Below are 21,131 nucleotides of genomic sequence, written 5' to 3' on the forward strand. Positions count from 1 at the left end.
TCGCCATTAAAAGGCCTGATCACATCGCTGGCGATTCTAATCTTGGCTGCCATCGCGGCGAATTTCTACACGTAGGGCCGAAATAGCTTGTGGTGTATGCGTGCGAGTAGATGTAATCGCCTTACCTCGGTTTTCCTGTCGTCGACTGCGAGTCTGTCTTGCGGTATCCGATCCTTGAAGCTTGCCCCGACCCAAAGAACACTAGGAATAGCAGCTGCTTCTCCCAAACTTAGACCGTCGCTTGGCACGTCCTCTCCTGACCACGACCCCGTTCGAAAAGGGCACGAATCCCGATCGAGGCTCCCTCTGCCCTCTTTCCTCTTCCGGTCAATTCGCCCTTCCGGTCTGCCTCCCCAGCCACTGACGTCACACCACAATATATATACTGAACTACAAAAGAAACGTCGCACTGTAAAAGATTATTATTTTTTTCACACACGATATTGAGATTATATGGATTCTATCACATTTCTAGGTACCTTGACATCAGGAAGATGTCACTGACCCACAACACCAATCTCTTTTGAAAACACAAGGATTGCATGTAGGGTTCGAGCTCTCTCACTTTCGTGAACATGGTAATGATCGCGAACGCATCTTTATGAAAAGTATGATGCACTTGCAAAACGTTGACTCATTGAGTATAAAAGGCACCCAAATTTACCAGCCGGTCCATCGCACACACACTCAACTTTTTGTGTTGGTCTTGGTGTTTTCTCAGACGTAAGTCAAGGTTTTTGTATAGTAGTTGAAAATTGTTGTTTAAAATATTATTGATTGTGTAAAAAGACTTTGCTTTTCTGCTTTGTGCAGAATTTGCTAACGTTTTCTCCCTTACTGAAGGGGGGAAACCTTTTCGTTGCTGCTTCAAAAAAAAAAAAAAAAAAAAAAACAATGTCTGACAAAATTAGTTCGTCCGAACTAGAAGAGTCGGAAGGAAATACAACCGAGTGCGCTGAAAGGCTGCAGAATCAAATAATGGAAGAACATGAAAAAGGAACAAAAACGATCAACTTTGCCGCGGTAGCCGGCGTGAATAAACAAGATTTACAAATCAAAATGGAAGATCTAGGAAAATTTTTATGGTTTGCTTCAAAAGCAGGGGCACGAGATAAGGTTAATCCCTCCTGGCGAAGTTACACACAACACACTGCGTAACTTTCCACAGCATATATGAACTCCAATGGGCAAGTATTTCCTGAATGGTTTATCAAGCCGATCGTTTCAGAGACTGCACTCTGATTAGGACAGAATATGGTCTCTCTGCATAGTTACTGGTTGTTTTGCTCAGCAATGTGAATCACACACACACACAACACACACATATATATATAAATATATGCACCTTTAAAAGAACATCTTCACCCAAATACAGATTCTCTTTCATACATGTAACTTTCAACATCAAATAACAGAGGAAAATCATGGAAAATCTAAAAATTTTGAGAAATATTTTCGAGTAAACGTCTACACAAGAAAGGGGAAGGATAAAACTTTTGCCTGAAACGTAGGTGGAAGGGGGTCTTCAGTATATGCATGGCCTCAAGGTCTCCATCTTAGCATTAAGGTTTCCGCAATTTTCTTAGAATTTCTCCTTTACTTGTAGTTCATGTAACTGAAGGTCTACACGTGAGAGTGTAAACACGTGCATAGCAGCGTAGGCATGCGCATGCATATCCAAGAGGGTGCGCATGTATGAGTGTATACATATTGACTGATATTTCTTACAATTCTGCTCATTTTTCCTTTACTTAGCCCGTCCGTAACGATTCCACGTGATTGGTTGGAGGGAGGGAGGGAGGGTGGTGGTGGTAAGTGAAATGTGTAATCCTTTTTAACTAAGTTTTTTTCTTCCGTTACTTAGCCCGTTTGTAACGCTTTCACTCTTCAACGGTTAGCGGATGAACGGCTATTTTTTGATACAGACTCAACACAGGATACACTTTTAGGGTTTTTTTGATGTTTTCAGAAATAACCCAAAAAGTTTATCATTAATTCCGTGAAATATTTACATGTCCCGCTAGTATATTTATATATAATATAATGTGGTTGGGAAACAAACTTCTTGCCTCACAACCACGTTTGCATCTATATTAGTTTACGGTAATATATACATTTGACTGAGTGTATATAACATATACTTATATTACGTATATTTATATAAACATATATCTGTATATATGATATATATGATTTTACATACATATATATTTAATATATTTAAACATATATTTATACAGTTCTATATTTAAGAGATGAGGAATTATGTACATTAGTTACATTTGACGGCATATAGCGTAGTGGTTAAGAGCGCGGGCTACTAACCCCAAGATTCCGAATTCGATTCCAGCCAGTGACCTGAATAATAGTAATAATAACATTGAAAAATACCTTAGGAATGAGAAGGCAGGTTCGAAATTTCTACAAGACACCTGATGAAGGCTGGAGGGTGTATAAGTCGAAACATTGTGTTAACAACAAGCAAGATGAGGACAAATATTTGTCAAATGTAAATAATGTATATATCTTAGATAAGCTGTCGTAATGCGCCTGAGGGCTCAAGGTAGATTTAAGAACCACTACATTATATATCATCATCATTTAAAGTTCGTTTTCCATGCTGTATGGCTTTACAGGAGCTGGCATGGTCTGGGGCCGCACCAGGCACCATAGTCTGTTTGGTTTGGTTTCTTCAGCTGGATGCTCTTCCTAACGCCAACCACTTTGCAGCATATACTGGGTGCTTTTTTTTTTACATGGCACCAGCACTTTATGTGTGTATATATATATATATATATATATATATACATATAGATGAGTTAAAGAGTGGAGTACATAATATCCTGGCTACATATGTTTCATAGCAAGCAGAACATCGGAAGTGGTCGATGTCTAAGCAAAGTGTCTACTGCAGACTACTAGACTACTCTTCAAGCCAAAGGTATCTTGATTAAATGAAGTTTACAGTATCATAAAGAGTACATGTCAACATACAGACGATTCGATCAGAATTTTATTCACATGCCTAGCAACCCTGGCTGCCTACCATGAAATATAAAACAATTTTTTTCAGCTTACCATACTGCGATATGGAAAAAATCTACAACCTTCCGCCTCAATAAACTACTATTGTTCCTGAAAGCTGTTTTTAATATTTTCTACAGTTCACTTGAAGATCACCTTCTTCCTACACCTCGATCCTTGAATTTACACACACACACACACATTCAACTATACTGTTTTGGCCCCTGATGCAACCCTTAAAGATAGGAATAAAAATATATTGATATTAGCGATTGTGCACCTATACACAAGAAGGGTTAAGTTGCTTTTAAACCATAAATAGTAATGAAAGGGGTCCATAGATAAAAAAAATGGTTGAGAAACCCTGAAACCCATGCCATCACAGAAAAAAAATCAAACAGATATGAATAAAATGATGAGGATATATCAAATCAAACAATTTAAAGATGATAAAATTCATTAAAGTATCTTCAAATAATTTCAACAAATCTTTTCTTTACTTTTCAAAATGGATGTAGATAGATTTTTTTTCTTTTTTCCTTTTTTCATTATTTTTTTTTATTTCATTATATTTATACTGTGGTGGAAAACAAGTCCAGATCCAAAATTCTAAGTTTAATGAGGTATTATTTCATCGAGTTCAGTCATTGGACTTTCTGCTTGCTGAAGACTGCCTTCAATAGTGGAATGGACTATAACAACAGTTATACATCACCCATACTTATTTTATTGTTCTCAGAAGGATGAAAGGCAAAAATCAACCAGGGCGAGTTTTGGGACAATCATCATCATTATTATTATTATTATTATCACATAATAGGCATTATTACATAATTTTTTTTTTTAAAGTTAAATGGTGGTATTAGAAATGGTGGAAAGCAGCAGATTTTCTCTTTACGTATAATTTCAGAAATATGGCAAACACTATATCTTAATGCTTCATTAAACATATATTGCAAAAAACAAGTTGACAGGAACTTCAAGTTTCTTCTATCAGCTTGTTCAACCTGGATGGAATTTAGAACTGCCATTATTTTACTTAAGCTGATGGGTAAAATTAAACTCCCATTCAACTTGATCTTAATAAGTTTTACTCTGAGTATAGAGTCACACCTTTACCAAATGTTCAGTAGTTATTCTTAAAAAATGGTTTGAAATAATAATATTTTAAAATTTCATGATATACATTATATAGTTATATGGGTATATATGGATAGAGGCAGATGCATGAAATTACCACATAAGGTTAATACCCCCACAACAATATGATACAGCTGAAGAGGAATCGATACAGTTTAGGGCTATTACACAGTTGGAAGAGCTACATAAGAGTTTCAGGAATAGCCAGAAAGCATATTGTTGATATTTCAATTAATCTCATTACTAACGATTCTGCCAGCTCACCACCTTTATTATAATAATAATAATAATTCTTTCTACAATAGAATTTGAAATCAGAACATAAAAATCAGAAGAAATGCCTTTAATTATTTTATCTGGCAAGCTAACGATTCAGCCAGCTCAACACTTTCATGATCATGATGACAATAATTATTATTATTATTATTATTGAGAAAGCTTTGCATGCCATCAACATGACCTTGGGATACAAATATACAAAGCCTAATATATTCATCATGACTACCTGTCTCATAAGGTTACACCAGGAACATGCATCACAACCATATGTGCACAACATGGCGATCTGATATCAAGATAAACAGCGCATGACCTTGCAGATGGACCCCTGTTAGAATTTTCTTCAGGTTCAGTGGCCAATCCTGCCCAAAATGTCCCTGGATGAGGATTGTTTAAGGATGATGAACAAAACACCCATGTTTCCAGAGGTGAATTATTCAAACCCCAAAGAATTCCTCTCAACACATGGCTATGATGCTCCCTCACTACTCTTGCTCATGATCAGAGATGCACATATTGTCAACCACCAAGGGACATGTTCAACCAGTTAAGGTCAGGCAACTGACAAGCAAATCTGTGGTATTGAGCAGAATATTTGCTGTAGCCCATCTTTTATACCAAGACAAAACATGTGCATGATAACACTTCCAATCAGTTAAGATTAGAAACCATGAGAGCCTTCTGATCTTAAATGATTGGAAGTGTTATTGTGTTACTATTATTATTATTATTATTATTATAACATCTAATATTTGGCATAGTCCATAAATTAAGGAGGAAGTGTAGACCATTAATGAACTAATCATAGTATCTAATTTGTAGTTTATCTTAACCCAAGATGGATAAAGGGTAAAAACAGGAAAAAAAAAAGGAACAAATGAAAAATGTAGCTAAAGATTTAAATCCTGAATAAAATGAGATGTTTAAATAGCATTAAGATTTTGTCACAGCCCTATAATACCTGCTATTCACCAACTTGATAATGATTATAATAATATTTCTAACATATGTACAAGGTCTAGAATCTAGCAGGAATTAATTAATCCCATCTTCTCCAGTATGTAACTGCAATTTTATTTTAGTGGTTTCAAATTTTGCCACAAGGCCAACAATGTTAGAGGAGGGGATAAGTCAATTACATTGACCCCAGTGCTCAACTGGTAGTTATTTTATTGACCCAGAAAAGATGAAAGGCAAAGTCGACCATGGCAAAATCTGAACCCAGAACATAAAGATGGATGAAATGCTGCTAAGCATTTTGCCTGGTGTGCAAACAATTTTGCAGGGAAAATTGAAAGATAAAGTTGAACTTAGCAGAATTTGAACCCACAATGTAAAGGGCCAACTAACCAAGGCATTTTGTCCAACACTCAAACAATTCAATGGGGAAAAAATTCACCATTCTAATAATAATGGTTTCAAACTTAGGCCCAAAGCCAACAATCTTAAAAGGGGACAGCTGGCTGACCCCCATCGACTCCAGTACTAGACTAGTAATTTATTTTAACTCCAGGAAGATGAAAGGTAAAGTTGACCTGTGAGATTTGAATCATAACTAAATACCATAACTAAAGAACCACAACTAAATACCACTAAGTATTTTTGTCCAACGCTTTAATGATTCTGCAAATCCACCATCTTAATATTAATAATAATAATAATCCTTTCTGCTAAAGACACAAGGCCTGAAATTTTAGAAGAGGGGACAAGTCGATTACATCGACTCCAATGTTTCACTGGTACTTCATTCATCAACCCCAAAAGGTTGAAAGCCAAAGTCACCTCAACAGAATTTGAGAATTGCTAAGCATTTCATCCAGCATGCTAACGATTCTGCCAGCTCACCGTTTTATCAATAATAATAATCCTTTCTACTCTAGGCACAAGGCCTGAAATCTGGAGGAGGCAGGTAGTCGATGGCATCAACCCCCAGTACTCCACTCGTACTTAATTTATTGACCCAGAAAGAATGAAAGGCAAAGTCGACCTTGACAGAATGTAGCAACAGGTGAAATACTGCTCAGCATTTTGTCCAGTGTGCTAACGATTCTGCCAGCTCACCACCTTATCATTATAATAATAATAAGAAGAAGAATAGCAATATCAAAGAGATATGTATAATTTTTTTTGTTTTGTTTTCTCTTCGTTTCACTATCAGATTTTGTTTTCATAAAATATTTTCAACAATAAGTGAAGAGAGCAGACGGAGAGAAATAAAGAGTATTCAGATGATATTTTAAGAACAGTATTTGCTGCCAGTCATTGAGTATGCATAGCTGTAAGCACAGCACCAAGAGTTTGTGACAGTGTGTGTGGATGCATATTGTTTTTTCTTTTTTTTTTATGCACACAAACACACACACACACACACACACACACGAAGAAATTAATTTTCAAAAACCTTTATGAAAGACAAGTTGCCAGCGCATGTATCTCCTTCAGGTCAGCTTTTTAACAACAGGTATTTTAAGTAACAATTTCCTCTGAGTAAATTACAGAAACAAAAAACAAAAAAAAAGGAAATGAAAGGGAAAAAAATAAGCATCATTCAGCTCCATTTTCGTTATACAAAACTTCTTAAGTTTACAGCAGTAACAAGATAAATTAACAACTTTTTTTTGACCTTTCTTGCAATTTTTTTTAAATACGGGTTTCGTCTGCATAATAAAAACAACACAGAGCACACATACATATAGCACACAGTTTTGTGTGTGTTAAGTATATATGTGTGTGTGTGTATTATATATATATATATATTTATATATATATATATACACACACACACACACACACACACACACACACACACATATATATTTAAGTATACACACACCATTAAGCACATACATACACATATAAACATATATAATCCAAGGGTAATCTAAGCTAAGTCTGCATTGATATGCTAAGATAATATCCATGTAGAAGACTAGCAACAAAACAAAACAACATGATTTTCTGTTTATTTTTCCTGCCCTTTTCCTTCTGAGTTCACAAATGGCCACTGTCCAGCATGGTGACTAATCCTTTCAAATCTTTTCTTTATACTTGGTTACTTAAGTGTACTATGTGGACAGTATTTTCCCTGGATATATTTACATTCTCACTGCACACACTAATAAATATACACATGTACATATATGAGTGCGTACTTGTGTGTGTGTGTGTGTGTATATGTGTATATACACATATATATATATATATATATATATATATATATACACACACACACACACAAACATGTGCATATATATATGTGTGTGAGTTATAGAGACATACATACACATACTTGTGTGTGTATATATACACACACACACACACACAAACATTTATACATATACATATGTATGTATTTATGTGTATATATATATATATATGTATATATATATATATATATTATAGAAACATACATACATACATACACATATATATATATAGAAGCATAGATATACAAATACGTATGTGTACACACACACATATACAGGCATACATATATGTACGTATATACATACATATCTACATATATATATCTACATATATATATATATATATATATATATATATATAAATTACAAACATACGTATCAGACAGGACTGTGCCCGTGTGTGTGTGTGTGTGTGTGTGTGTGTGTGTGTGTGTAGTGTAGTGTTTATGAAGATTCAAATCCGGAAAGTGTTTCATCCAGCAATTTTATGAATGAAAGTGCATTGAAGTATTATTATGTGGGTTAACTTTCCACAGTGAGTGCAAACTGTATACTTTAATAAGCTACTTGGCATGTGCCTCATTTTCCTGCTGTTTAGGTGATATGTTGTGGACCTCTTGTGGATAATGACCATCTCGTCTATTACCTTGATAGCGACGCTGGAAGTAATGGTCATTTAGGTGGGATTTTCGAGTGTGAGCAAAATATTTTTGATCACTGTCGTAGCAGTCATGTTTATTGTACCTTGGTGTTTTCCTGGAGTGATCCCCATTTTCATAATAGTTTTTCTTGCTATGAAAATAGTTCTGAGATTTGGCTCTGGTTCGGTTTTTATTTCCTTGTAATTCTAAATCCTCCTGATGACTCCTAGTCTGAGACGAAGAGATTGGTACATCATGATCATCATCATGGTATTTTCTATTATTTTCCTGATAATTCCTTGTATATCTGTGTTGAGGCTTGTCCGAAGACGTCACAACCGGAGTTTCCTGAGAGTTATGATATTCAGATTTTGGGCAAGGATTAGCAGTATTTTTAGATATATTTACAGCTTTGCTCTTATCAGAATGTCTATGAGAATAAGCAAATTTTTCCTGAGTGCCTTGTCCAGAATTGTTATTATAAGAATTAGAATAAAAACATCCTTTATCTTTGTAACTATTGTTGTTTCCTTTCCTTTGGAAATGATTAGAAGACTTGTTGTTGTACCTACGGTTATCTTGGTTTACGTCAAACTTTTTGTGCTGCTTTTCAAAGGGTTTGGCATTACTTTCTTTGTAAGTATGTTGATGGTTTTGAACCTGCAAGTCAGCATTTTTCAGCTTATCATTTGAACACTGAGCATCCATCTTAGCAAGAGGACGGTCACCTCTCGGAGAAGATAGATTGGAATCTTCGATGTTATTGTATTCAGTTCGGTTCCATTTGTTTTGGTTAGGGCTATTACAACGTTGCCCATTATAGTTTTCTTTGTTGCGAAAATACCTACCTTTGCCCTCGCCAAAACCGTTTTTCCCATAACTCTGGTTACCACGCCTGTGATGACGCATACCGTAATCTCTAGGGGCAGCCTTATCGTCCTCAGCAGAATTGATGTTAGCTCTAGTTGGTGACTTTCCAGACTTCTTATCAAAATTTCCTAACTGGTTTCCATTGAGCACTGAAGGAAAATCAGCAAGTGTCTCTTTTGCAGTGGTATTAATACACTCTCCCTGAAATAAAACAATAATATTTTATCAATTACTATGCAACCAAAAAGAAAGCAGTAGCAACATCATTATCATTAGCACCATCACATCAGCAAAGATTATGCAAGGTTTTATCATATGCATGGCAATAACATCTCTTAATTCCCAATAATAGCTACAACATGAAGTGAGAGGTTTTAACAATAATAATACTAAATGTAATGGAGACTTTTTCTTTATGAGGTTTCAATAGAAAGAAATAACAGGTTACTCATCAAATATACACACACTAATATCAAACAGTGAGAATGAGTACCCAACAATGAATTGGTGGATGAATATTCTTTATTTGTAGGTTAACAAGGCTACCATTGGTTTCATGTAAGAGGGGGGTTTTTACAATTGTTCAAATGTACCACATGGGAACATTGGTACCTGTCTCCATTTTGAATGAGAAATTCTGTACAGTCTCGTGTAACTCCTTGTATTCTCCTCCAAAAGGAAACAATTACTGTACCTATGTGGTATGCTTGAACAATTGTAAAGATCCATCTTTACATGAAACCATATTTGTGGGTAAACAAGGCTACTTGTTAACCCACATACATATATATATATATATATATATATATATATATATATATATATATATATATATATATATATGGTAAAATTATTCATGGGATGGTATAGATAAAATTATTGTTGTGTAATTATAAAAGCTGCGTATTTAGACTTGCTTATATTAACTTTTTTGATATCAAACTGCCTAAACCTACCCTTGGTCTTATGAAAGAAATTAATTCTCAGTGTATTAAAGTGATCTAAATTAAGATATTCTATGAAAATTCCACATTAATTTATATTTAAAACACCAAATCAATAATGATAAAGTTATTTTAATAAATTCTTCGTTATTTTCAAAACTAGTTGAAACAAAGGCAATGTATTTCAATATGAATATAGTGACAAAAGGGTTCATGATGCTAATTCACTCCTACATTTGCTGTCATCATTTTTGTAAGGACCAGCATTTTTGGATCAGCTTCCATAACTTCTTAGATCTTCCTTCTTTGCAGGTTGCACCCATTTGAATCACTCAGCACCTCTTTATCAAACTGTCATCATTCATATGCTGCGCATGTTCACACAAGTAGAGCTTTTTCTTCTTACTCTTGATTCCTCTAATATCCAGCTTTTCTACCTGAATCAGTTGTGTTCCATCACTCATTTATGCAAACATGGCACATCCAGCAAAGCAAGCACATCTCATTAATTTCTAGCCTTCACAGCCCATGTTTCACTCCCATGCAACACAACATTTTGTAAACATGCATCATAGATTCTACTTGTCACTCAGAAAGAGAATCCCCTTGTTGCCTACAGAAATAATATCTCCCAGAACTCTTTCTACCCTGTTTTTATACTGGCTACTATATTTTCAGAACATCCACCACCCATGCTAATTGAGTCACATAAATAGTGAAGCCTTCTGTTTATTTGAAAGAACTTATTTCAGGAGTGTTCTTACTGTTAACTACTCTCATGTATCTGCCATTCACAAAGTCTTGCTTCTCTGTCTGTTTCTGCTCCCATTGCATCTGTTGTGGATAGCAGTTTACATTCAGTACACAATACACAATTCCTGCCTACCTAACTTCTCCTGTATTTTGAGTATGGCCACCATCCCAATAGCAACAGAGTTTTACCTTCTTTTCTGCTAACTAAAATGACACTGCTAGCTTTTCTTTGAGGATTCTTAATTCAAAATTTTGCTTCCCATTCAAATCACAAAATCTGAAGATAATTTATACTGAACAAAGTGACATCCTAGAAAGATAAGTAAATCAAAGAGAATATTCAACTTACTGCCGATATAAGGTATTTATTACGTTCAGCTTCAATGTCAATAAGACCTCCATTGGCTCGCTGTCTTTCAAATATGATAGCCATTTCTTCTTGTCTGGAAATGAGTTTAGTGGATAATTGGAAAGAAGTATCTTCTTGAATAGGTTCTGGAGCATTCAACCAAGAGTCTAAGTCATACAAAATGGTTTCACGACATACAGGACATACAACCTAAAAAAAAAAAAAGTAGTTTATAAAACATTAATTTCACAAAACTGAAATTTACACAAAAATGAATTGGGGCTTTTTTTTTTTCTGACAAAGAATTGGAATCTAATGGAGAAAATTCAGAGAACTTTTACCTCTGTTGGCAACCAAAAGTTTCTCTGAGTGAAGGGAAGATTGTATGATACATATGTATGAACTGTGATATTGCATGGTAATGAGATATGGGACCTGAATGTGGAGGATATGCAAAAGCTGGAGAGAAACGAAGCTGGTATGCTCCACTGGATGTGCAATGTCAGTGTGCATGTGTGACAGAGCATTGGTGTATTGAGAGAGAAGTTGGACATAAGGGGAATTAGATGCAATGTACAAGAGAGTAGAGTGCACTGGTTTGGTCATGTGATGCAGATGGTTGGGGACAGTTGCATAAAGAAGTGCTGATCACTTAAAGTGGAGGGAGGTTGTGGAAGAGAGAGACCCAGGAAGACATGGAGCGAAATATTGAAGGCTGATCTCAAAACGCTGAGCCTTAGGAAGATATGTGGAAGATATGTGGAGCATTGCTGTACACAAAAAGACTTGCCCACCACAACAGAACTGAGATCCTAAAACCAAAGTGCCACATAAAAAGCATTAGTATGGGAGTTGGAGCCACGTAAAAGCACTGGTTATAGTGCCATGTAAAAAGTACTCAGTGCACTATGTGGGGTGGTTGGTGTTAGGAAGGACATCCAGATGTAGAAGCTAAGCCAAAACAGACTATAGAACCTGGTGCAGCCCCTGGACTTGCCAATTCCTGTCGAAAGTGGGTAGGGTAGAAGGGTGTATGAGCAGAATGCTATGAGTTGGGGGAGAGAGATAGAGGGATGCAGGTGAGGGAGGGGGCAAGATGCAGGAGATGCAAAGTTCATACATTTGTCAGGGGTGGGGTAACAACAAGAGATAGGGAAGGGAATGGAATGGTTGGGTAGTTTACAGGAGCTGACAAGGAAAGAAGCAGGCAGCCTAATGCATGGGAGGTAGGGGGGTGAATCACTATAATGTAGGCTGAGAATACCATAATACATAGCACTTCAAGAACTCAATTTTGCTGAATATGTATGTGTGAGTCAGTGCACAAGGAAGCAAGCAGAACCAGCTCCCAGGAGTACACATCCCAAACAAAAAAACAATTTTGTTTTTGTTTGGGATATGTACATCTGAATACAAAACTAATGTATTCTGGATGCTAATTAATCCTCTAAGCATCCAAAATACAGGCTGAAGGTAAGACAGAAATGCAATATACCAAGATAATCTAAAATAAATTTTGTTATATAAATTTATAGAAATAAACGTGTAACTTTCATACAACTCATTCCAATACTGGCACCCAGTTATGCACTGCTAAGCTAAGATATTCTCTCATTTTTTTCAATCTTTTCATTCATTCATTCATTACCAATATGCATTATTTACTAATATGTACTTTCATAAACTAATTATTTAAATTGACTCTTCAATATATAACTTCCTAAGCTCTCTCTCTTTCTCTCAGTCTTAGTTTTCTCCTTAATTCTTCATGTAATTTCCAAATGAAATCGCTCTAATACCCTTAGTTCTCTTTTCTTCCTGTGTTTCCATGTTGGTTACATATTTTCTCATATCATCATCATCATCGTTTAACGTCCGCTTTCCATGCTAGCATGGGTTGGATGATTTGACTGAGGACTGGTGAACCAGATGGCTACACCAGGCTCCAATCTGATTTGGCAGAGTTTCTACAGCTGGATGCCCTTCCTAACGCCAACCACTCCGAGAGTGTAGTGGGTGCTTTTACGTGCCACCGGCACGAAGGCCAGTCAGGAGGTACTGGCAACGGCCACACTCGAAATGGTGTATTTTACGTGCCACCTGCACAGGAGCCAGTCCAGCGGTACTGGCAATGAACTCGCTCGAATGTCTTTTCACGTGCCACTGGCACAAGTGCCAGGAAGGCGACATTGGTAACGGTCATGCTCAAATGTTGCTATTTACATGCCACCGGCACGAAAGCCAGACAGCTGGTGCTCTGGCAATGATCATGCTCGGACCTCTTAAATAACCCTTGCCTCAGATTTTTTATTTCCCTTCATGTTTCATGTTGGCTAAATATTTTTCATACTATCTCTTAATCCTTCCTTTCACTATGGCTTCTTGTGCTATTCTCTACTACCCAGGACGAAAATGCCCATTCATAATGTCCACTTCCAGTTGTAGCATATATGATGCTCCAGCATGGCCACAGTCAAAAAATTGAAACAAGTAAAAGAGTACCTTTCACACATGTTCCCCTCTCAAACTTTCATGCAACTCATTCCAGTGTTGGTATCTATTGGCACCCAGTTATGCACTGCAAAGCTAAGATATTCTCACATTTTTTCAGTCTTTTCATTCATTCATTACCAATATGCATTATTACTAATATGTACTTTCGTAAACTAATTACTTAAATTGAGTCTTCAATATATAACTTCCTAAGCTCTCTCTCTCTCTCTCTCTCTCTCTCTCTCAGTCTTAGTTTTCTCCTTAATTCTTCGTGTAATTTCCAAATGAAGTCTCACTAATAACCTTAGTTCTCTTTTCGTCTTGTGTTTCCATGTTGGCTACATATTTTTTCATACTATCTCTTAAATAACCTTTGCTTGTTCACAGTGCGCCCGCCCACTCCTGCCCCCACCACCAAAACCGGATGTCTCTCTTCTCTCACCGGAAACCCCTTCCCTCACTGGTGATATCCTCTATTGTACCTGCAATTTCGCCTCCCTCCTCTTCCTCTCTCCCTCCCGGGACTAACACAACTGGTTTAGCAGCCCACCTACTTAATCTAACATTGCCATATTGATATTTATATTTACTCTTATTTATTTATACTTATATCTGCAGCTTAAATTTACAATGTTCATAACGCTGATATTTACAATGCCATTAACACTTACGCCTACCCCCAGTAGGGGCAACAATCTTAACGTGCTTGAATGTTTGAATTATGACAGGTCAAAAGTGAGAACAGGTATAGCATGTCAATCAAATGAACACGGAAACCTTTTCAGGTGCTGAATAACATCTCCCTTTCTCATACCTCCTCCCACATTCCTTTCCTTGAGGTTAGAAGGATGCTAAGAAGCAGACCAATCCAGAAGAGAAGGATTTGGAAGCTTAAGAACCCTTCACACGGTCAGAGACTTAGGGACATCCTCATTGATAAATTTGATGAGTGGGAGGAGGAGCTACAGACTTGTGACATAGAAAGTAACTGGAAATTCCTATGTGACAGCTTATTGAGCGCCACAGACCAAATCTGTGGCCGGTGCAAAGTCCCTTCCAGGTAATATGGTGGTGGAATAATATGGTAAACAGGGCCATTAGAGCAAAGAAACAGGCCTGGAAAACCTGGAAGAGTTGGGGTAGCAGGGAACTGTACCAGATAGCCAGAAGGAAGGTAGGGAGACAGGTGTATATACAGCCAAGGGAGAAGCAGAAAAGAAGTTTGTCAATGTTCAATGACATGAGGACCAAAGAACTAAAGTATTTCGGATTGCAAGATAGTGTGTGAGAGAAAATTGTGATGTTACAGGAAAGAAAGGTGTCCACATGGATGATGGTGCACTTGTTTTTAATGATTCTGCAAAGAAAGAGGCTTGGAGATGCCATTATGAAAGACTGCTGAATATGGAGAATAAATGAGAGGAGGAGAGCCTACCAAATGTTGACCCAGTTGGACCAGTTACCCGAATCAATAGCACACTGGTAGATAAAGCAATTAAGGATATAAAAGCAGGAAAAGCCCCTGGCCCATCATGAATGACTGTTGAGATGCTTAAAATATCTGATGGTGTGGGTTATAGTCTAATCACCCGTATTGTAAAGCAGGTAGTTCACAAAGGAGTTATACCTTATGACTGGTGTAGCAGCACCATAGTCAACTGCTACAAAGGTAAGGTTGATGCTTTAGATAAAAATAACTACAGGGGTATCAAACTGCTGGATCAGGTGATGAAGGTCACTGAAAGGGTCATAGCCTAACTAATTAGGGACATAAAATGATCACTTGAACATCATTCAAATGCACCATATGACTTCACTTAATTGTTTCAAACTACCAACATTTTGTTTTCATCTTATTGGTACCACCCTGTTTTAATGGCACTTTATAGTTTGGTTCAGTAGCATATCTTAGGAAGGGCAACCTATGCATCCTCAACACTTGACCGAACCAAACTGTGAAATGCATTGACAAAAATCCAAACCTTCAGAAAGTGGAAGAAGTATGTCAAGAAGAGGAGGAAGAGATGCTTGGCATTTCAGGCAGAGCTCTTCAGTTTCAGGGAAGTCTTCTGTTTTCTTTTGATATAAATGAATATATTATGTAAGTGAATACATGAACTTATGTGATTAGAGTGAGATTTGGATGCTATTCTAGATCAAGTTCCATCCTTTGTACCTCTGGTATTAGAGGGTGAAAGTAAATGGCTGATAAACTAGTCTAAAATAAGACAGCTTCATTGTGCTTAGCTGGCACATAGCAATGATAGCAGTGATAAAAGATTAAGGAAAGTATATTTCATTCTATTGTCTTATTAATATCATAATTGTCTTAATTTATACTACTCCTACCCTGTTCTCTCTCCCTCTCTTTATCTCACACACACAACATTTTAGATTATATTCAATTACATCAAGTTTCTTTTCTCAAAACAGACATAAATCAGAAATATAATTTCTCAGCACCTAAATTTACATTTGAAGAAAATGTTTCAACAAGGGCTAATTGCAAAGCTTGATTACATGACATTCGAGAGAAAAGCAACATAGCAAGCATCGAAGTAAAATGCTAATAGTCACCTGTACTGTGCTTTATCACAGATAAATATATTTAGATATGAGTGACCCAGATAAAGTATACAAGGGGATACCCAAAAGAAACCAGAATTTTGCAATATTATTCTATTCACTTAGTTTTATATGTTTACATTTTTACTGCCTTCAAAGAATTCTCCATTTGAAGAAATACATTGGTCCAGATGCATTTTCCACTGTTCCAAGTAGTGCTGGAACTCTTACAAAGTGATGCCTTTTAATGCCTCCATTATTTTTTTCTTCACCTCTCCCATATCTGCAAAGCGTTTTCCATTAAGGACTTTCTTCATTCGGGGGCAAAAAGAAGTCGGAGAGAGCAAGAATAGGGAGTGAATAGGGAGTGTGAGTAAGTGTCATGCCATTTTGGGTGAAAAACTGTCTCATGGGCCATGGTAACACTGAATGCTTCCATTGACTCGATTGCAGCTTCGTTTCCGGGTCATAGCCATAGCAGCTTTCATCACCAGTGATGACCCTCAAAAAAAAGGTTTGGATCAACTTCCAACTGTTCTTTCATTTCACAACACGCATTCAATCGTAACTGCTTTTGATCTTCCGTGAGCAAGCAAGGCACAAATTTTGCTGCAATTCTTTTCATTTGCAATTCCTCACTCAAAATTCGTTGGCAGGAGCTCCAGGACACACCAGCCATATCAACAAGTTTGTCAATTGTTCGGAGATGGTCCTCTATGATCACTTCATGAATTTTCATGATGTTTTCATTCGTTCAAGAAGTCGATGATTGCCCCGAACAATGTTGGTCCTCAAGCGACAGGTGACCATTCCTAAAGCATGAAAACCACTCGTAAACTTATGTTTTGCTCATAGCAGAGTCTTTCTAAGCTGTTGAGGTATGACAACTCTTTCAGCCACCATTTTCCCCAGGCAGAAAACAGAATTTGGATCTTTTCCATTTGGCTGCCTATTTCAATTTCTGGTCAAACTGATTTCATATTCAGTGTAATGATACTTTCATAGACTAATCAATGCCATGAAAATCATTTTCGCTATAAATCAATAAATAAAGAGTTATTAGCTATTAAAGTTTTTAAATTTTGGGTAATTTTAGCCAATCATAAGCCACAGACACATTCATGCCCATTTCCATAGTAACAAGCCAAACATGAGAACTCTTTTGTCAGCGAGAAAGCACATGCTAACAAATATATTGAAACCACTTGTTGATGCCGTGTTCTGCTGTTTTACCCACCAAAATGCATCCCGAATGCTTAAATGTTTGTTTTGTTTTTTTTATATTTAATTTGTAACGTGTTGGTTATTGCATTAAATACATATTGAATGCTTAAAACTACAAAAGGTGTTTTGTTTACTCATTTTCTGCATGTAGAATATAAATATTTACAACACGTTCTATTTTCAGGATGTTGACAAAATGTGCTTTCATGCACAAAATGACAGCTTCCAAATTCTGTTTCTTGATTGCATGAAAATGATGAAACTTTCAACCTCTATAACCTCTTTTAAAAATTCTTTTGGAAAAAGTGAAATAACTCCAGCAATTCAGCTTGCAAAACTACATTAATGTACCAAATTTTTTAATTTTCGAAACCTTGGCAGCCAAACGGAAAAGATCCCAAAATTTCAAGGAAGTACGCTGTTCCTTCGTTTCAGCCATCATAAAAATCAATGAACAGGGGAGATGCACAGTAAAACAATGAGGCCCCATGTGACAGTACAACCTCAGTGGAAGACCCCAATCGGCAGACTGATGGCTGAGGATTGCATCAGGTGGCCTCTAGCAGCAGAAGCCTGAACTACAACAGAAAATATTCCTGGTTTCTTTTGAGTAACCTCTCGTATTTCACCAAAAGAGGCAGCATATGTAATTAGTGACAAGGGAAACAACTCTTTAAATTACTGCATAACAAAATTTTTTTAATGTCTTTTTTCTTCTTTTGCAAGGATTTGGTTGTCTTGTGGTATATAAGTGCCTTCATCAACATTTTAATAATATTTAATTAAACACTATTTTGAAGTTGAAGAATCACCTGACAATGAAGTCAAGCTGCTCACTGCAACATATATCCAAGTTTTTTTCAATGAAAAAGCATCTTTAGGTAAGCCACATTCAAGTAATCAAATTTAAAATCAGTAACCCATTTTATGTAGGTTTAACTAGCAGAGACGTTTGAGCAGTTGACAAAATGCCTCACAGTATTTTTTCCAATACCCTGCTCACTAAGTTCAAATCCCACCAAGGCCAACTCTGCTTTTCATCATTCTGTGATCCAATTTAAGATGAGAGATTAACAGATCTGTTGAACTAATAGGACATCAGTGCGCCATGCAGTCCTTGTTCCAGCTCTTTGTGATGACAGCAATGCCTGCAACATCACTGATATCAACCTGTATTGAACCGCTCTTGGATATCAACGGTGAGACGGCGAGCAAGGAGACTTTCATGCACAGGCAACTGATAATCATCCACACAAAAGATAACTTGCCCAGATCTGCACTTTGGAGAGGAGCATTGCAGATGCAGAAACCCATGGTTAGCAATACCCAAAGGGAGTTCCAGTGACCTTCAGCTTGATTTAACCCTTTAGCATTCAGATTAATCTATCAAATGTAATGCTTATATATTCATATTGTATTGAATTAATAATGCAAATTTATTGTAGCTTCAAGATTTCAATGTGAATGTTTATTTTAAGAATAACATTGGGGGCAGCTGTGAGTGGCCAGATCTAGCCAGTTTGAAAGTAAAACTGGTAGAATATTTAGATATGGCTTGTTAAAGGGTGAAGAGAAGAAAGGACATTTTGCCACTCAGATGATCAAAAATAATTTAAGTTCTTCACATACAGATCTAATAACTGTACCTCAACATAGGCATAGAAAATATAAGAAAAAAGAGACAGCATAAATTTTATCACCTCTTTTTCTGCAGTGTTCTCATTAATCTTTGAAGGAGTTGAAGATGTTGCAGAGTTAGCACCATCTTCTGTGACATCATTCAGACAATGTTCAACGTATCTTCCAAGACAATGGCAATGAAAGTAGTGGTAACATTCAGTACGAGTGAATTCTTCAAACTCTTTGAAATGTTGCAGGCAGATGACACAGTGTTGTCTGGGTATGTTGCCTTCAGTAAGGCTTTCTTTGGCAAGCTGAGGAAGAAAAAAAGATCAGAGCAAATTATAGAATTTACAAACACATGGTATTCAGAAAAAATGTCAAAGAAAAATGATAAAAATAAAGTGCTATAAATATTTTTTGAAGCAAGTATAATCTCTATCTCTACCAGGGAGTAGGAAGGAGTTACACCTGTTATCAACTATACACTGAGAGAGGTGGAGTTATGTATCTTATCAATGCGCATCTAACCCAATCACCAAATACAACCTTAGCACTTTTAGCCACCAACTACATTTGCTTACAGTAATGTTTTATGAAATGTGGAGAAATATTGGACTTCTTAAATAGGCACAAAGTCATACATTTTACAGCAAGAATATAGATGATTATAATTTCTTCACTGCAAATAGTTCAGCTCTTTTCAATGTTATCCTGAAACAAATTAAAGTAGAAAAAGACCCAACTTTCAAATGGTACCTAGACAAATTGCTCCAGGAAATACCGGATAAACCACTTACACATGGATATGTCTCAGCCAACAACTCTCTGCTTGAGTGGTCCATGGTGTCTTGAAATAATTAAAAGACTTTTCCCGGTGGTGCTATTGAGTTAGTCATGATCTGGGACGATAATGACCAAAACCAATCTTAGTTATCTAAGTTATTGAACTGAATACTTTCACTACTTCTTTTATAAACCTGGAAGAATGAATGGCAAAGTCAACCATGGTGGGATTTGAACTCAGAATGTAATGGTATACAACTAAATAATGATTACATTTAGTCCAAATTTCTACCAATAATGCAGATACACCATTCCTGTTAAGAAATATTACAGTGCTTACTTTTTGTTTTTTTCTTACTTAGCAGCAAGTATAATCTTTGGATGAGAATGGATTATAAAAGAAGCTGACGGTTAAAAAGCAATAAAATGACAACGGGAAATAGGGAACTAATCAACTAAAAATAACTAAGGGTCCCACTGTTTTTTCATTTAGCTAAATCTCGTTTGACGCAGACCTAACCACCTTCAACGAGCAAAGGATAACTATTAGCTAATGTAGTTGTAAATAGCCATAAAATTATGGGATGGTTAAAGCTGGAATGCTTCTGATCAAAGATTTCCTCACTCAAGTGTGACTTGAGACTAAACAACTTTATCATAAAAGGCAACACAGTTAAAAGAGACAACTCATCAGCTATCCAATATTTCTGTGAGTGTTTACGATTTTACTCATCACTCTTGTAGCATACCCTAATCTCTAAAATAAAAAATATCCAATACAGGACATAGTTGCAGGCAGAGCTGTGTGGTCTAGGATTTTCACACTGGGCAGTACCTTGGATAAATGTCTTCTACTATAGCACTGGGCTGACCAAAACTCTGTGTGGATTCGGTAGATGGAAATTATTATTGTCCTTCATTGGACACCAAACTCCACTTGTGAAGCCCTGTTGAGGCAAGTGAAATCGAAATCAAATTAAATTCGATGACTGGCACCCATGCCAACGTCGTCTCCTTCATTGGACACGAAACTCAGCTTGCGAAGACCTGTTGGGGCAAGCGAAAGCAAAATCGTGATGGCACCTGTGCCCAGCGTCGCCTCTCTAGCACTTGTGCCCGCGGCATGTGTAAGGACTTTCGAGCGAGATCGTTGCCAGTGCTCTGGACTGGCTCTTGTGCGGGTGGCACATAAAATACACCATTTTGAGCGTGGCCGTTGCCAGTACCACCTGACTGG

General features: G+C 36.7%; 1 protein-coding gene across 1 annotated transcript in view; it reads right to left on the bottom strand.

Moving 5' to 3' along the window:
• Window positions 1–1,062: 1,062 nt before the first annotated feature.
• Window positions 1,063–21,131, bottom strand: part of LOC106880040 (probable serine/threonine-protein kinase clkA) — a 39,147-nt gene continuing 19,078 nt past the window's right edge. Inside the window, exons 6-8 of the mRNA XM_014929841.2 lie at window positions 19,189–19,422; window positions 11,207–11,416; window positions 1,063–9,361 (exon numbers count right to left, since the gene is read on the bottom strand). Coding sequence (XP_014785327.1) covers window positions 8,213–9,361; window positions 11,207–11,416; window positions 19,189–19,422 — 1,593 coding nt within the window. The 3' untranslated portion in view covers window positions 1,063–8,212. The remainder of the gene's footprint in view (window positions 9,362–11,206; window positions 11,417–19,188; window positions 19,423–21,131) is intronic.

The sequence above is a fragment of the Octopus bimaculoides genome, chromosome 1 (genome assembly GCF_001194135.2).
Source record: "Octopus bimaculoides isolate UCB-OBI-ISO-001 chromosome 1, ASM119413v2, whole genome shotgun sequence".
Lineage (NCBI taxonomy): Eukaryota > Metazoa > Mollusca > Cephalopoda > Octopoda > Octopodidae > Octopus > Octopus bimaculoides.